General features: G+C 27.3%; 1 protein-coding gene across 1 annotated transcript in view; it reads right to left on the reverse strand.

Moving 5' to 3' along the window:
• LOC129968794 (myosin heavy chain, non-muscle-like) overlaps positions 1 to 19569 on the reverse strand; it is a 93265-nt gene that overhangs the window by 4175 nt on the left and 69521 nt on the right. Inside the window, exons 18-37 of the mRNA XM_056083046.1 lie at positions 15560 to 15720; positions 15370 to 15478; positions 14878 to 15009; positions 14321 to 14541; positions 13583 to 13697; positions 13350 to 13505; positions 12991 to 13139; positions 11750 to 11894; positions 11411 to 11623; positions 10535 to 10741; positions 10342 to 10446; positions 10057 to 10209; positions 6971 to 7138; positions 5786 to 6079; positions 5490 to 5702; positions 4200 to 4361; positions 3418 to 3635; positions 2134 to 2257; positions 1064 to 1147; positions 186 to 310 (exon numbers count right to left, since the gene is read on the reverse strand). Coding sequence (XP_055939021.1) covers positions 186 to 310; positions 1064 to 1147; positions 2134 to 2257; positions 3418 to 3635; positions 4200 to 4361; positions 5490 to 5702; positions 5786 to 6079; positions 6971 to 7138; positions 10057 to 10209; positions 10342 to 10446; positions 10535 to 10741; positions 11411 to 11623; positions 11750 to 11894; positions 12991 to 13139; positions 13350 to 13505; positions 13583 to 13697; positions 14321 to 14541; positions 14878 to 15009; positions 15370 to 15478; positions 15560 to 15720 — 3254 coding nt within the window. The remainder of the gene's footprint in view (positions 1 to 185; positions 311 to 1063; positions 1148 to 2133; positions 2258 to 3417; positions 3636 to 4199; positions 4362 to 5489; positions 5703 to 5785; positions 6080 to 6970; positions 7139 to 10056; positions 10210 to 10341; positions 10447 to 10534; positions 10742 to 11410; positions 11624 to 11749; positions 11895 to 12990; positions 13140 to 13349; positions 13506 to 13582; positions 13698 to 14320; positions 14542 to 14877; positions 15010 to 15369; positions 15479 to 15559; positions 15721 to 19569) is intronic.

A 19569-nucleotide genomic window follows, 5' to 3' on the forward strand; every position in this document is an offset into this window, starting at 1 on the left:
CTTAGTACTTTCACCACAAAACTCAGCATGCAAGCGATAAAATAAAATTCCAATGGGTTCGATATATAGGCACTATACGGAAGAAAACAGTAATAAAGAGAAGATGAAATTTAAGGAAACAAAGATTCCTAGGAAGCTCAGAATTGAAAATTCAATATATATGTTATATTTAAAAAATACAGTACCTGGTTTCTTCTTCCAGTTGCTCTTCCAAATGTGCAAGTTTAGATTCCAAGGATGATATTGCTGTCTTAGATTTAGCTCTCTGAGAACTTTCAACTTCTTGAAGCTTTAATTTCAATTCTTTGTTCTATAGAAGTATGGGAAGTAAATACACTTGAATGAGTGTTCCAATAAAAATTACAATACATAATCTTCTTTTTAATGGAGAAAAAAATGAAATTATTTAAAATGAAGTATCTATGTTCACTACAAAAACTAAAGAGACTTGCAAAAATATTTGTTATATCAAGATAGCTTTTGAAAATATGACCATGGCCACATCTGTAATAAATAAATAGTCCCAAACTAAATTCGATTTTAAACTTTATAAGATTGCATTTAAATTGGTACTTGGAAAGATAGTATAGCAATTAAATTGGAAAAAGATAATCTCTTTTTTAAATTTTAAAATTATTCAAAAATTATTTTTGTGACATCATATTTTTGGAAGTTATTATAAAGAAATGTCAAAATCTCAATTCTTAATTAATTATTAAATTTTAAAAAAAGTCAACCCAAGATGTACAAATCAAAGTTCTAAGTTAATTGGCTTGAATGAACACTTATAATCTCTTATTATTATTTTGTCATATGGAATTCTATATAATACAAAGTCGTGAAACTTTTAGAATTTCAATAAACCAAACTTGAAAAATATATTAATATTTGAGAATAAAAAATCTTAATGTCATAAACAATTTATCAAATTTATTGAGAAATGCATTTAATCTCTCATTCAGTTTCATACATATAAAATTGTGATCATTTCATAGTTAAAATTTATTCTTTAAAAAGATTCTGCAACACGATTTCTAAATATTATTGGTTTCAAATAACTTACTTGTCTTTCTAGAAGTATTCTACTATTTTCCAACATCTGGGTTGTCGTCTTTTCTGAAGCAAGTTCAGCTGACAATTGTTCAATCTAGCAAAACAAATCATTATTAGTTAAGATTCTTACATACACAGCAGATATAAATATTTGTATATCTGTAGGTAATGTTCTTGGAATTTTCAAGCATTTAAATAATTTGAAAAGCAAAATGAAAATGGCTCATTTTAACTCTTGTAATTTAACATGGGCTTTTCAAATTCCTGTGTTCAAAAATAATCGATCTAATTTTATATATTTTCTGGCCTTATTTTTCTTCCACATACGAGTATTGCAATTCATTTATAACAGTATGATAAATTTGCAAATTACTTATCATATTATTTTTAAGTAACAATAAATTTTCCACAAATCTTTTTAAAAAAGAAATAGTACATATGCATGCAAGCTTTATAACTGTCCGTCCTATTTCCTATCATTATTTGAATAATGAACTTTCATATAAATGACAATCATAAGCAACAGAGAAATAATTACGTTTCATAGAATAAATAAAAGACATTCTTGTTCTAGGATAAGTTTAATTCAAAGAATAAATACAGCTTGTAAATTAATCACATTGTTAAAAAATAAACATTATGCTTCCTCTTAAGCTGAATGAAACTAACATATCTCGACTATGGAAAAAAATAAACCAGCAGGAATGATCTGCTGGTTCATGTTCATTAATAAAAGTATATATTGATTTTTTAAATCTAATAAAATCAATTTGAAAATGAAATACATGTACACCAACTTGGTGAACAACCATCTAAGTTAAATTTCAGTTTTGCTATAAATTTTGAATGAATAGTGATCTAAAATGAAAGAAATGTTCTTTTATTAAGACCCTTATTTAGACTCTTATTTATGATTTAAAGGGGGGAGGGGAAGCAAAATTCCGTTTGAGAAAGAGTTATTCCTATTCTAATAACTAGATAAATGCTTCTTTGAATGAGTTTTTAATAAGAATAAAACTATATACAATATTTTTTTAAAAAGTGAGAAATTGTCTCCAATTACTTAGTATAAATAAATACCTGTGTTTGACACTTCCTGGCTTTTTCCAAAAGACCTTCAGAATTTCCTTGTTCTTCTTCCATCTCTTCTTCAAGCTGTTGAATCCTAGCTTCTAGTCTCCTCTTCTCATCAATCAAAAGATTCCTGATATGAAGAGAGGGAAAAAATTATGAAATACAAGAAATATTCTAACTTAAAATTGAAGAAGAAAATCAAAATGAAATTTAATAAAACTTAAAACTACATATCTTTAATAATAATGAAGAAAATTCGAGTATGATAATCAATAGGACAGACCAGAGGACTTAAAAGGATCAAATTTAGAATGGATATATTTTGAATGACAACACAATCCTCAGAGCAATTTTGTAAAAACTAAATCATTAATCAGACACTCAGTGATATTTTGAAGTTTTGGTAAGAAGTATTCATCATATAATAGAACAAAAATAATATTTAATAATTCTTGGACATTTTTTTTAAAAAACAAATTCAGAAAATTCAAATTTTGTCCCAAACAAATTACTAAAACATTCTGAGCTTTCTTTATTAGACTTTCTAAATAATGTTGTCCATTACTTCATTTTTCCCCATCCCTGTTATTTCATTATATTTTAAGAAACAACCTATTATTAAATAAACTGCTGTATAACAAATAGATATATTGTGATTTTTCTAGGCTCCTAATATACTTTCAGTTAATTTTTTTAATTACCAGTATAAAAATAACTATATTTTGTAATTCTGAAAGTAAGTTATAAGATATAAATCATTTTTTGAATAAATTTCATTTTTCATCATGTTTAAAATTTCTGTTTCAACATATTTACATCAAGAATAAATGACAGTTTACAACATGTTTTAATCATTTAATTAAACAGGAAATCTGAAGTGAAAAGCACTGAGTAATATATATATAAATTTCACAGAAATGCAAGCTTTATTTAAATATTTTGCATACTTTCCATTAGATAGTGTAGAATAATGTGATACATAATAAGTAATTCTTTCTTCAACTGAGTATAAAAAAGGCCTTCATTGAACATGATTTTGAATGTAAATATTCGAAACAGAAAGGAATGGGAAACTATTTGCTTGCAGCTAAATCAGAGACTATTTAATATTTTTAGTTTATACAAACATTTAAACTTTTTGCCAACACATCTATCACACTTCCTTAATGACAAAGAAATATATATAAGTTTGCAAAAGCATTCTGTAGAAAGTCAGGATTTAATATAGCATTGTTAATAATTCAATCAAGTTGAATTTAATAAAATTTACTTAAAATCACAAACTGTTACCCTTTAGAAGCATTGTTATTGATTTCTTCATGTAACTCATCTCTTTCAGCTTCAGCAGCTTTTCTTGCCCGTTCAGAATTAGACAAATCTTCCTGAAGTTGAATCAATTCTGCTTCCAGAAGTTTTTGTTTCTTTTCAGCTTCTTTAGCTTGTGAAATTAAATCTTCTCGAGATAAACGTGCTTCTTCTACTTCTCTTTGGAAGTCTTTCATCTGATTCTAAAAATATAAAACAAGATATAAATTTCAACCAAAAGAAAGTAGACAGTAATGGATACTTCACATGCCTACATATTGTCACAATTATATATATTTCTTATAAGAGAATTAAAAATATTTGATAATCAATGCAAACAGCAAAGTTATCAGAATTAAAACAAATGTAAAAATTATTAAAGTATCTTTACAGAATTGTCAAAAAATTAGCAGATTCTTATAACCTATAAAATAAATTTTAGTAGAAAGCTATAAATATTAGTTTATGGATACTTAGTTATGCACATCAAATAAGTATTAAAATGGCAAATTATTTTAAATTTATTTTTAGCAAAATGCAATAATAATAATGAAAAAAAAAGTTGCTCTCCTTCATTTTACAATTTACCTCGCTGCAAAAAATGTGAACAGAAAAAAAAAAAAAAAAAAATACTAATCTTAAAAATTTAATTTTGAAAAGATAACTTAAATATATATACATAATATATAAAATTATGTTATTTAGAATTTTGTTTTCCTTAAAGAAACAAATCTATAGAAAATTAACAAGATATTTCAGGACTATACCTGTAATTTTTTCAGTTGTCGCACAGCATCATCCTTCACTTTATTAGCAATTTCTAATTGTTGTTCCAAATCCTTATAATCAGCATCCAGTTTTTTTCTTGCGGCAATAGCTGCACCTCTTTGTTTACGTTCATCTTCAAGCTCTGCTTCAAGATCTCGTACCTATGATTGAAAATAAAACAGGACAAGAGCATTATAAATTTAAGTTATAAAGTACTGTTTCAATCTAGACAAAGTTAAAAATAACCTAACATGTGAATTTACAATATTACAACCCATATGAATTTGTAGCAAATTTCCATTTATTGAAAATCATTTCAGATTTTTTTAGTGCTCATCATATTAATCAAACTTTATAAAATACAAATACATGCGGCATCAGTAATCTTCCACTTTGTAACAGGGATAAATTTCCTATTTCATATTAAATTTGAACTAAACAAACAAACAAATGGGAATTTAAAAAGTAAACATTTTCACTATCATGACAGTAAAGTGCTACAATAGTTTTTTTCATTGCCCTGATAATACCCAGTTTAATTTAAAACATAGATATGAGTGAAAAATTTTTTAAATTATATTTAAAAGTATCAAAATTAAAATAACTATAAAGTAATATTAAACCCTTAAGGAAAAATATTTATTTATTTTTCAAAAATGATTGAAAAATCAGTAAAAAGTGTTTTTTTAAAAACTTATTTGTAAATAAATATCAGTCTTTTCAAATATAAAATAATAATTATTATTAGACTTCTTTCCATTCTTAAAAATAAAACAAGAAATTAAAAAAAAATTAGAAATTTAATGACAACACTCTGAGTTTGAATTCTGCTTAATGGGTGGTATTTGCCAGTTAAACATTGTTTTGAGTTTGAGAAAGCATATTGGCATCCTGGACAAAGCAAAGCAAGAATAAAATATATCTAGTTCAGCTACAGATGTGAACTTTCCTATAACTCAAAGGCTGAATATTAATTTGTTTCCTTCTTATATTATTATAAATACTTTAATTTGAATTCAGATATTGATTTTTTTTTTTTTAGACTTATGGTAAATATGATTCATTGTAAATTTACTCTGCATTTACAAATGCATTGCTATTTCTTACAATTTGTTTGTAGCCAGAACTAATATATGTAAATATTTAAAAATGTTGTCATTCATCATTCACTTCTTTCTGGTCTAGAGGGCAATTAATGTTATTATGCAAAAAAAAAAAAAAAAAAAAAAAAAACACGTTTTTTAAATTTGAAATATTACAAGCTAATACTTTAGTTCAAAATGACCTACTTGTTTGATCAAAGATTTCCGTTTCTCTTCATTTTGCTCATCTCTGGCTTGTAAATCTCTTTCTAGTTGAGCTTTCAATGCTTGCATGTTTACTTCTAATCTCAATTTTGCATCTTCTGTCAATTGTAATTCATCTTCTAATTCTTCAATTTGATGCTTCTGTTCTTCTAATTGACCTTCAAGGATTCTTTTAGCCTTTTCCAGTTCATGAACCTACAAATAATGTTGTAAAATAATCAAATTATAAAAGATAGTAAACATGATTAAAACAATTAAGTATACAGGAAATAGCTTACATTTTTATCTGCTGTTCCCTGACTATTGACTAGCTCATCCAATTCAGCTTGTAACTGTTTCCTTACTCTTTCAAGTTCTTCATTACGTTCCTCTTTTTCTTCCAAATCACGCATGAGGGACAGTATTTTAGTTTCTTTCTCTCTCACTTCTCGCTCAGCATTGTCCCTCTCTTGTGCCATTCTTTCAGATATTGCCTTTTCTTCAGCAAGAAGTTGATCAAATTTCCTTTGCCTTTTTTCTAAATCAGACACTTTAGCTCGCTGACTGTCAAGCTCAATAGTAAGATCTTCAACCTGCAATGCAAATGTAGATAAAAATATTGGGATATTTAAACTGAAAGTAAAGATGCAATCAAAATATATTTTGTTTGAAGTTGCCAATATATTCAATGTAGAATTAATTATTAAAAGCTTTTTATTTTATGGTCACAATATTGCTTGGATGGTAACTTTTAATAATTTGCCACTTTCATTAGTAAAATATTTTAATTTTGAAAAATAATAAACAAAAGAGCCAAAATTTTAGAATCATGAATCATATTAAGTATTTGGGATGTGTTCAAGCAGCTTTAGACTTGTAATAAACAATGGTTTGATTTTTTTTTTAAATTTATACTTTTAATCAAATTGTAATTCAAAATTTTATCCTTTGCTATCCTGATTACTAATCAATAAAATTCTTTTTATTAAATTTAGTTAAAATATTCAATAATTTTATAAAAACTATGAAATTTATAATTTTAATACATTTCATCAAGTCTAAATTACTTAAAACAGAAATTTAAAATTACAAAAAATGAGTTTTCCCTTTCCCCCCAAAAAAAAGCATTTTGAATGTAAAGAATATAAATATTCTTTACATTCAAAATGCTTTTTTTTTTTTTTTTTTTTTTTGTCAATTAGAAAGTTTGAAGAGATAAGAAAGAAAAAAAATGCATTATTTTAAAATAAAATTTTTTACCAAAAATATAACAAATTGAGATTTTACAGTGACTAAGAAATTCTTTCTATGTTCCCATTTTCCACTGCTACATCATTTCTGATTGAAATTCGGAATTAGAAGTTCTAAAACTCGTATATTGAAAAGAACTATTATTCAAAATGTAAAGCAAGATCTATTTTAGATCTATGTTTAAGTCTAGTCATGAATTTCTTGCATTGATAAAATATAAATATAATATATACCTCTGATTGTAGCTTCCGCTTGGATTTATCCAATTTTTCATGAGCTGCTTGCAGTTCTTCAAATTTATGCTGCAAAGCATCATGATCTTTCAATAACTTCTTCTTCTGTTCTTCTAAAGCAGCTGCTGCATCTGCTTCTTCATCGGCCTTCTTTTTATATTCAATAATCTATATATTTAAAAACAAAGCATTCAAATGAGTAGATATTTAATAAACAAAGACTAAAAATATCTTTAACAATTAATACCTTTTCTTTAAAAAAAACTATATTGTTAAAACTTTGAAAATTATAACTAGACTAACTTTTTAAAAGTTAAACAAAGCTATATATATCAAATTTTTAATCTTAAAATAACATTAAGAAGTAGGAGGAATTAAGAATAAGATTAAGAATTAGGTGATGATGATTTCTTAATTTATCCTCACAATTATAGAAAATATATAAGATTAATGAATAAATTATAATTGATTTTCCCATCTGTTATTAAATTTGATCAGCTTTACTCAAAATATTACACAATTCAGTGCTAACATCATTTTTTAAACATTTTCAAAATATTCTCTCAATTTTTTGCTTAAAGAAAAATTTAAACCTAAATAATCAAATTTGAAAATAATTGAAGAAATGAAATCATATATTTTATGATAAATAAACAAAGATAAATAAGGCCATAGATTAAATGCAAATATATTAATAAATTAAATTGATATCAAATTATTGACTAAATCATTTTAAGTCATCTTTCTTCCATTTTCCATCCACAGGGGTGTTTGTGGGACCCCAAAAAACCCCCTGAAACTTTTACGGACTTACTACCGGCATTTCGGAGTTTCGAGAAGGGGGGGGGGAATGAAAAATTACAATTATGAAGTATTGTATGACCTAATTATAAAAGTTCAATGAATTACTTTTTTTGCAAAATTAATAACCATAAATTTTCAAACATATAAACTACTACATTTTATGCAAATATTTTAAATTACCTGAATTAATTCTTTTTAAAAAAATTATCTAATTTCTGCTGCTTTTTTTTTATTTTCTGATGTTTGTGGGCTTGTCTTTTGTGGTGAACTTCATAATTGCAGGAAGGTTGACTTTTATTTTCCTCATTTACAGTTGAAGAAATTTCCTCGAGAACAGCACATGCAGAGGTAGAAGCAGTTTGCTTTTCTGCTAATGTAGAAGGTTTTTCAGAGACTTTTATGGGTGACTCATCTGAAATACATGTTTTTAAGTCCTCTTGATATGTTTTCCAACTTCTGTTCATATTCAGTAAGAGATCTTTGTGAATTGGATCAGTCATTGGATTTTTTTAGCCATATTTTTCACATGAGGTTTCTTTAGAAGCCATTAAATCATATTTAATAGTCTGCACTGCATCTAGGGAATCAATCTTAAGAGGGGTTCTATAGTCAGTGACAAGTGTATCCATTAAGTTGAATGCCCTTTCCACTAATGGGCCATGGAAGCAGCTAAGGCAGGCTTTGACCAATTTAGCCAATGTAGGATACTTATAATCATTTGTGAAATCATCTTTTAAATTAAAAACTTTAGACCAATATTTATCAATTGTACACTTGACTTGATTTCCACTTTCATCAGATGTGTAGAGCATTTCTTTGGTGATATCAATATCACTCTGGTATAACCTTATTTCAGCTTCTACTTTTGACTTTTCATTATCACTAAAAATATGGGACATAAAAGATGATAATTTTTCAAAACCTAATATTGTACTGGTTTTACCTCTTAGCTCTGGATCTAATGCTGTAAAACTAATTAGATATGAATTTTTAAGGGGTAATTTCTGTTTCATATGCTGAAATTTCAAAGTGAAATTCTCTTGCGTACATAAATAAAAAAATATTTCAATAAGCGAAACGAAAAATTTACATGTGCATCAATAAATGAAACGAAAATTTTACACAGCGGAGAAAAAAAATTTGCTAAGCGATCAATGACAAATAGCTAATACGGAGAAAAATCCCCCTTCTCTACTTATTGGCGCCACGCCAGGAGAGATAAGACCTTTGAACCCAGAGTCACGTTATCGCACATCTGGTCGAACGAAGTCTCTCCCTTTTTTTTCTGCCGCGCCTACTTGCCGAAAAGAATCCAGAAGAGAATGTCCGCGAACCAGGGGAATGAGTCATAACTCGCAATAAGGAAAGAACAAAAAAGAAGTTTTTCCCCCCTTTTCACGCATTATCACTGCCTTTGGAGAAAGAAAGGAAAAGTTTTCACCACACACACTGACCTTGCGTTTTTTGCTTTCAAAGCAAACAAAATTACCCAGATCAAAATAAATAATTCATTATTATTCCTACTTCCTTTTGAACAACGATCCCCGGAATTTCCGGGTATCGAAGTTCAAAATCCCCGGAATTCCGGGGTTTCCCCGTAGCACAAACACCCCTGCATCCACCACACAATCGTTGTATAAAATACTAAAACTTAATACTAAAGTAAAAATTAAATCATTTTTACTTTAAACTTTTTTATGTGTGAGAAAATAGTTTCATAGTACCAGTAATGTGGAAGAAGCTCAAAAACAAGATCTGAGGAATGTCATTTGATAACTATCATAATTTTCTGTTCCATCTACATTTAATTTAATATTGCAATTGATGTATTTAATTATTTGAATAGAAAGACATAAAACTGAAAAATTTTGAATGTATCCGAGTTTTATTGTTGATTCTGGTACTAATCAAATTCAATATTTTCTTTTCAAGTGTGTCAACACATTTAAAGCATTCTAAAAGTTCTCTTCTTTTTTACAATTTACTTTGTTTATAGTAGTAAATGAATCATATATTTTAATTTTTATTTTATTCATCAGCTTATTTGTAAAAAATTGAATTGTCATCTTTAAGTTCAATTTTTTTTTTTAAGTGCTATAATCTAAAGACATTGATACGATAATAAATGTTTTAAAATAGTTTGAAAATATTACTTTAAAAAAAAACTTATTTGTTACTACAAGCAAGTTACTGCACCAGCTATTCATCAAAGGCAGACCTAAGACATATAGCTAAAAAAATTTCAAGAACACAATACAAAATTCAGCAAATCTAGAACTTACCTGGGCATTCAAAGCTCCAAGTTGTTTTTCTAAACTTTTTTTAGCCTCCTCCTCTTCATCAAGTTGTTCTTGCAAATTTTCACGCTCACTCTCTAGTTGTCTTAATCTGGAACTAAGAGCTAATTTTTGCCTAGTTTCATCTTGCAGCTGTTCCTAAATTTTTTTAATTACAACCAAAATAAAATATTACTAAAAATGTTTTTTTTAATTATTATTTTTTTAACTCAATAGAATAACTAAAAAATAGGAAAACAGCATTTTTAAGAGAAAGGGCTAAAATCTTACATGACTCTCTGCAAGCTGCGATTCCAAAGTAGAAACACTTTTTAAAGCTTGAGTTGCTTTACTTTCCATGTCTTCAAACTGAGCACTGACTGATTCCAGTTCAGCCTAATTGTAAAAACATGTTAATATATGATTCTTGTCTAATTCATATATATATTTTCATTTGAAGTATACTGAATACTTTTTTAAATACCTGCAATTTTTGAACCCTCTCAGCCATTTCACCTTTGTTTCTTTCTACATCTTCTAACTTCATGGCAAGTTCTTGAGCCTGATTTTCCAACTGTTTCCTACGTCTCTCTGATTCTTGTCGTGCAGATGACAGAGTTTGCAACTCAGATGACAATGTACTGTTCTCATTTTCCAAATTGTTTTTAGCTTTTTCTAAAGCTGATTTAGCCTGTAAAAATAATAATTATTATTATTATTATGTTTTATTTATTTATTTGTCTAGTTTTCACCAAGCTATTTTCGTTTACATACATTTAATCATTTTCAAAATAAAAATGTAAAAATTGCTTTTTTTTTTATGTGGCCATGTTTTTATTTCACTAATTTTTCACCATCAAAAACACAAATCCTCTTCTCAAAACAATATCATGATTTTAAAAAAATTATGTACCAGAAAACATTATTAATGAACTAATTCACTGCAAAAAAAAGTGTATTAGGTGATTATTGCACTGATAAGATACAGGAAATTTTCTTCAATATTGAATTAATAAGCAGGATAATATTTAAAATTAAAATCTGAATAATTTCTAAAGTTCAAATTTTTTACTAGTTTTATGCAGCATAAACTTTATATGTTTATTGTATATCATTTTTAAATTTACATATTAGTTGAATTATTATAATTGAACAATTCACAATTTAGTAAAATTTTACTTCTTTTTGGTAAAGAAGAATCTTTAGTTTGGAATTTTAAATATATCTATTTTTCAAAAACTCACAGATATTACTATTTTTTAGATAAGATGTGAAAAAAAAATAATAACTCAATTATCCTATTTTTAAATGTTAAAATCAAGTATTCCACAAATAATTTAGCTGTAGAAAGTTTACAAACCTTTTGTATGGAATCCAGCTGTTCATTTAACTTTTCAACAACTACATTATGCTTCTGCCTCAAATCACCAATTTGATTTTGATGTAAAGCAGTCTCTTCTTCTAAGTTTCTTTTCAAGAAATTCAATTCTTCTTCCATTTTTGTTCTTAAAGCCTGTTGTGTGGCTGAAGAATTATTAGAGTCCAATAACTCATTTTTCAATGCTTCTAATTCCTGTTCAAAATGACACAATAAAAAATTAACTGCAAAATAAAAACTTATATTTAGAATAACCAAATGAAATTTACTTTTAAAAAGTATATGTTAAATAAACAGACAATACTGAAATACATATATTACCTCATTCAAATCCCTTTTGAGTTTTTCAGCTTTTGCTCTAGCTTCTTTCTCAGCTTCCAAATCTTCCTGGGCCTCAGTTAATTGATTTTCCAATTCTCGAAGCATTTTTTGAGCTTGTGCTTTAGCAATGATTTCTTCATCACACCTAAAATGTTTCCCATGTTTTATTTTGTTTTGCTTTTTTTTCAAACTTTTTTTCTTTAAAAAGTGCACATTAGTTTAAAATTAATTACAGAATTATTCTTTTATAATACAGCACAGTTTATAAAAATTTTGCATTAATGGAGGATTTGTACTTAGATAAGTGACAATTACTTTTCCATGAAATTAAAATAAAACATTAGACAAAAACTAACAATAGAATTAAAAAAAATTATTCAAAATTGCTCTTAAAAGACTGTATAAGTCAAAAGATTTCAATATAGCAATGGAATCAACTAATTTTAATATTGTTTATTTTTATTTTTTACTGCAGTTTTGTAATAGCTTGTATTATAAAGCAGATTAAAAATTATATTTTATATTCATCTTGAACCACTGTGTTTACAATATTCTGGAGATAGCAATCAGGGGTCATAGCTTATCATAGAAATAATTTACTAAAAAAAAAAGTATAAAACGAATCTAGTAATTTTTCCTTTTGAACACAGAACTGAGAAAACAAGAAAAAGTTTGGAAATTGGTGAAATGTGAAAATACAGAAATGCATACTTGTCTCTGCATGTATCATTGGCAATTCTACTTTTTTTGGAGCAACATGCGAGTTATTCTCAGATATATATATATATATATATATATATATATATATATATATATATATATATATATATATATATATGTTTTGAACCATCATCAGAAAAAGAGAGAAAAAAAATACGTCTGCTAATATAAATTATAAAACTTATAAGAGATTGAAAGAAAAAATTTTTTTTTTAAATTCTTTAATACTAATATGAAGAAGAAAGCTGCATTTACATTTCACAATACTATATTTTATTACAAATATAAAATGTTACAAAAAATTCAGCATTTTTTTTTATTGCATATTTCTAGAATCATAATTTTAACACGTTCAGAGCAATACATCATGCCCGTGATTTGGACCACTATCTAATAAAATAAATATAATAATAAAGTACCTTAACGTCAGTCCCAAAAATAAGACTTTGCCACCAATATGTTAAAGCTGATAAACAATAGTTATCAACATAAATTTTTTTAACTTTCAAATTAGCATTTACCTATTAAGTGCTTGAGTCAATTCTTCTTCTTTTCTGGCTAGATGTGCCTGAATTTCTTCAACTTGCTGTTTCTTTTCCACCAGTTGTTCTTTTACATCATTAAGTTCAGATTCTGTCTTTCGGGAAGCTCTTTCAAGTTCTTGCCTAACCTGTTAATGAAAATATAATCAAATATCAAATTCATAAAGACAAATATTAACAAATAAACAAAATAAAAATAACAAAGTTACTTTTTTTTTTTTTTTTTTTTTTTTTTGCTCATTAAACATTTAAAAACTTACTATCCATCAAAAAACTGGCAATTCATTTTTTTATTTCTAATCTTATTTCTTTAAAGCAATTACTTCAAATTAAATTACCTGTTGTTCTCTTCGCAATTTTTCATCAATTTCTGCTATGGTTGCTTCATGTCTAGCTTTTAATTTAGACAAATGTTTAGATTTCTCTTCTTCTTCAGTAAGATTTTGAGAAACTTCAAGCAATTTTTCTTCTAACGCTTTCCTTTCTTTTAGAACCTAAAAAAATTATTTAAAAAATTAATATTTTACTAATTAAAGTAAGTAAATAAAGGATAAGATAAAAGTATATTTACTTTTTGATTACTGTCTGCTAGTGAAGCATAGTCTTCCTCTATTTTCTTTATTTTTGAGTCTAGTGTTACTTTCTCTAATTGTAGTTTTTGTCTTGCACCTTCTTCTTCTTCGAGTCTAAAGACAAATTATGTTACACAAAAGTACTGAGCTTTAATACAATTTATTTGAACAATTAAATTATCAATAGTCAGGAAATAGATAAAATTACATTGTTTTAAAAGAAAATAATGTTTTTTATCTATTCACTAGCTTTTTGTAAATAGTTTACTTTCCCTTATTGTCATAGTTACTAAAATGTAATAATTTTACTTTTATTTCAAATATACTTAAATTAACAAACCCTTTTTTAATAATTCATAGAGGAAATTTTAATTCTTTTAATAAATGAGAGAGGGGGGGGGATTTTAAAATTATCCTTAAAGTAAATAATGTTAAAATGACAATATCAAACCATGCAAGATAGATAAAAAAAAAAAAAAAATCTTAATATATCAAAAGCAACTCTTAATATATCATCAACTAAGCAAAAGCATAATAAAACCAATTAATAATGTAGAATTTAATATAAATCAGTGGGTCTTAAATTTTTTTGTTTTAAAGAATTTCATAAAAAGAAATTCAATAAGTTATTACTATTTATTTCCCAAAACTGGATAAGATACATTTTTTTACCCACTGAATATTGATTTAGATAACATTTATTTATTTTTAAAATCTTTTTTACAAATTGTACTTACTGTTCTTCAAGATCTTGAATCGTTATTTGCAACTTTTTCTTTTCAGCAGTAAGATTTTGATTGCGTTCCTCTTCTTCTTCTATTCTAGCTTCCATATCTTGTAAAATATCTTCTAATTCCTGTTTTCTAGCCTGTAGCCTTAATCTTAATTCTTCAGCTTCAGCACAAAGTTCTGTTTCTGCTTGAAGTTGTTCTGCAAGTGTTGTCTTTTCTTCTTGTAACTAAAACCAAATAAAAACAGCATTATTATAAATAAAAAAAATTCCTATTAAAAAGAACTTTTTAGAAAATTCCATATAAAGATATTAAACATTTAGATCTTCAAAGAGCAAAATAAAGAAATATAACAAATATGAGACAAGATTTTTAATAGTTAAATAAATTAGTGATTTGTACCACTAGTCAACACTATCTAGTAACAGTATAATATAACTAAATTATAGTAAAACCAAACAATATGTTTGAGAAAACAGGTATACTTTAACAATATAAAACTTTTGTGTTAAATATATACATTGATGTGAAAAATGTATGCAGGGGGGGGGGGGATTCCATACCTGTTGGAGCTTCTGGTTCAATTCTGAAACTTCATTTTCTGCTTTTTCCATTTTTTCCTTTACTTGTCTTAGTTCATCTTCTTTAGCACTGAGCTTTTCTTCTTGTTTAGTCACTTGAAGTAAAGGTTTTACCTAAAAATATAATTTACAACCACTTGAGTTAAAAAGGGGAAAAAAAATGCTAAAATACTTTTTCATTGTCAAATACAAAATTATTACAGAAAGAATTATTTTTGTTATTTCAGACTTTAACAATAATTAATGCAAACAAACTATTTACCTACATTTTCACCAGTTGAGATGCTATTTACAAAATATATAATGAAAATATGATTTTAAATTCAATTATTTAAGTTATTATTCAAGATAACTAAATGCAAGATGATAATTAAAAGTATATTGGAAACAATAATTTATAAAAACTCTATATTCAAACCTTCTCAGTAAAAATCATCCGAAAAATAAAAAATTTAAGAAATTAAAAATACATACCTTTGTATATAACCGCCACCATGCCCAGTTTCTCAGCTTTAAGTAAGCAGCACAATTTCTTTGAATAATTCGAATGGCATTCAGTTGTTGTAAGCGCTTATGGAAATTTCTAAAAATAATGATAAAGAGGTGATTAAGTATTTTAAGCTATTTTTCAAAAATATTCAAAAATAGTTAAAAATCATATTACCTTCTGGATAAAGCACCACGACAAAATGCTTGAAATTGAATAATTAAATCTGATATTTTCAGATCTCTTTCTTCTTCCAAATGAGCTAAAACTCCAGCTCTGAAAAATATTTTACTTTGGCCAATTCTATACAAATTTGGATCCAAATCTAAAGCATAAATCTGAAATATAAATAATAATTGTAATGTTGCAAAAAATGAATATTTCAAAATCTTTTATAAACTGCAATTATATAGGATTAATATAAAATAAAGGCAAGTAATGTTACTTTATGTTATCCAAAACACACACACACAGGTTTTACCCAAGAGAAATAAATTTGAACCTTTTCATCTTAGATTATCATTTTATACACAAGTTATGTTAATTTTTAAATTAACCACTTAACAGTAACCATAACATTGTTTTTATAAGTATTTTTTAACACCAAAATTAGTTAATTTTTATTTTAAAGTATGTAAATATATACACTGTAATACATCGTCTCCTATGAGGGGGATCCAAAAAAAAGTTTACAAGCAGCAGCATTTGAGAAGTAGAATTGTGGACGAGAATATTGTTACAAAGAGTGGAGAAAGATGGCCCTAGTTGTCTTAGACTGGTCGTTCGAGCAGATAGTGTTAATACTGAAACAGCGACAGTAATGGCAAGACATCTAGAGAAATGATCTTGCACAGAGATGCGAGCCGTGATATGATTTCTATTGCCCATGAATGTGTCCCCTTTGAACATTCACAGACAAATCACTGAAATGTACGAGAGTGAAACAAAGAGTAGACAACAGGTGGTGAAAAGGTGTCATTCTTTTGAAGTGGGCAGAGATTGCTGGAAACGTTTAGGTGGGAGGTCTGGAGCCACCCCTCCCCATACAGCCCTAATTTGATTCCCAGTGACTATTTCCTTTTCCTGGCATTGAGGAAACACTTATCCGAAAAGAGGTTCATATCAGACGGCGATATTCAATAAGGTGCTGAGAATTGGCTCAATAGCCAGGGACCTGATTATTACCAAGACGGGTTAAACAAATTGGTCCATTAGAGTGATAAATGTCTCAACAGATTTGGTGATTATGTAGAGAAGTGACCACCACATATGTCTTTTAATTACCATTTGTATGCTGTGTCTATTGTTGATAAAGCATTTTTTCCTTTGCCTTGTAAATAGGGATTGCAATACCGGTATTTTGAGCCATTTTTACAATTTTGTAATACCGGTATTCACAAGTTTAAATACCGGTTTTTCGGTATTTACTAGAAATCTTTTAAATTGTCTCCACTACATGTTCACGTGATAACACTTACATACATGTGAAAAAAAAATTGAACTAAAAAGTATCTAATAAGGGAAATCCAAGGTCAAAGGTGAATATCGGATATGCGCTTATCGTTCCGCGTCTCACTCCTTTTAATGAGATGGAATCGTCGAAATGTAGACGAACAGTATGTGAATCATCCAAGAAGGAGGGTCACAACTATCCTATTACAGCTCCGAGCAATACTGCACACGCGCAGGATTCGTAGTCTGATATTCGTGTCTGTGAAAACAAGGTTGTAGTTGTGAAGAAAGTGCGTAATATTTCTATATTTTTTAAATTGGTGAGTTTGTTATTCACATTGTATTTGCATATCATACTTTAGGGATCAAAATATTTTTTCAGATATATTATATATATATCCATAAATAATAACCCATAATAATGAATACGAATAACTTTAAAGAACATAAAAAAGCAGTTGATAATACTTCGGTTTGGTTTCATTATTTATATGATGAAAAGAATATGGTGGCACAATGTAAAAAATGTTCAAGAGTTATTAAACTGAACGGAGGAAGTACAAGCGGACTCCATACACATTTAAAAACGAAACATGATACAAATTTGTTAAAGAGGAAAGAATCTAATTGCGATGAAGATACAAATTTAAGCACAGTTTCCAAGGCGAAGCTATCAGAGATTTTAGATTATTTTGAAAAAAGAAGAGATAATTTGGATGAAACTATAAGTAAAATGACAGCATTAGATGGTTTGCTATTTCGAGTGTTTTGCACTTCTACTGAATTAAGAAAATCACTATCCGCCAGAGATTTTAAAAATCTACCAACATCGATAAACACTATAAGAAAAACTGTTATAAAATTCAGTAATGGTGTTTGCAATTCTTTGAAACATGAGCTATTACAATTAAAAGTAAATGGTGAAAAATTTAGTCTTACATTTGATGAATGGATAAGTGTAAGAAATAGACGCTGTTTAAATATAAATATTCATTCAGAAAAAAAAATTGGAATATAGGACTTACACTTGTCTTGGAAAGTATGTCAGCCGAAAAATGTGAGGAAGTGCTTAAGACTAAAATAGTGAAACATGGATTATCCCTGAAAGAAGATATTGTATCCATAACAACTGATGGAGCAACAGTTATGAAAAAAATTGGAAAATTGATTGGTGCAAATCAGCAATTGTGCCATACTGATGGAATTTAATTAGGAGTAATAGATGTATTATACCAAAAAAATAAAGAACAGAAGAATCCAAATACTGTGGATATAGAAACTTCAGATTCCGACTTTGAAGAGAGTGAGAGTGATATTGACAATGAAGATAATGACAATGTAACTGTTGAATACGATATTGCTAATGAGGATGAAATATTAACTCATCAAGAATTACTTCCTATAAATTATAAAGTTCGAAAAATTGTAAAGATAATTGTGATCGAAAAATTGTTTAAACATTCCCCTACAAAAAAATGCCATATTACAAAAATATATACTAACTGAAAATAAAACAGAATATATGTTAATATTAGATTCTAAAAGACGTTGGAACAGTTTACTCCTAATGATGGAGCAATTTTTGAAACTGAGAAATCCAATCCAAAATGCAATAATCGACTTAAACCTGCAACTTTATTTTTCAGATAGTGAATTCGACTTAATATCCAGAACTGTATCAGCTCTACTTCCAATAAAACTGGCTGTTGAGGCATTATGTCGGAGAGATTCTAATTTATTAACAGCTAATTCATCAATAAATTTCATGTTGCAGTCACTGAAAGAACAGCACACATCACTAGCTGAAGAATTATATATTACTTTGAAAACTCGAACAGAAGAAAGGCATACCGAAATAGAAAATGTGTTACTGTATTTACATAATTATAATGATTTTAAAAAGGAAAAAGAAGAAAAAAAAGAGACTAACCAATTCAAATCTGATCAAGTTTATAGTAAATTTTCTTAAAACTTTTTACCCACAAACCTATCCACATTCAGAAGAATTCGGTACAGTTATCGAAGATTATGATGACACTAATGTCGATAATGAAAAGGAAATGTCTCTAAAAAATTATAATTAGCGATAAATAAAAAAATTCAACGAAACTAAATACAATACAGAAATCAGCTATATCCAAACCCATCCGACGAGAAATCGATTCATTTGAAGATGAGGGATTTAGAGGTAAATACTTGGAAAAAGTATATCACGCATTGCTAACAGTACCACCAACTATCGTAGATACCGAAAGAGCGTTTTCGACAGCTGGTAATTTTTGCACAAAATTGCGTTTCAGGCTTAATGACAGTACAGTGGATGCATTATGTTTTTTAAGATCACATTTCAAAAATTTGTTATAGTACCACTGACTGATTAGTTATATTTACACTTTTTTGTGATTTAAATAAATAAGATGTTCCTTTACTTTTTTGTGATTCTTTATATATTGTTATAATTTATGTTACAAATTATTTTTACTGATATTTACACTCTCTAATAAAACTAGCAAATAAAACAAAGAAACGCCTGTGTCTTCTTTCTTTTTCTAAAATTTCTAATACCGGTATTAAAACCGGTATCCCGGTATTAAGATCTAAAAAATACCGAATACCGGTATTGAACTTTTGGTCCGATATTGCAATCCCTACTTGTAAACTTTTTTTTGGACCAACCCTTATAGTTTGTAATAAATCTTTTTCTAGTTTTTAATAAATCTTCTTCAAGTTCTTCA

This window comes from Argiope bruennichi, chromosome 5 (assembly GCF_947563725.1).
Source record: "Argiope bruennichi chromosome 5, qqArgBrue1.1, whole genome shotgun sequence".
In the NCBI taxonomy this organism is placed as follows: domain Eukaryota; kingdom Metazoa; phylum Arthropoda; class Arachnida; order Araneae; family Araneidae; genus Argiope; species Argiope bruennichi.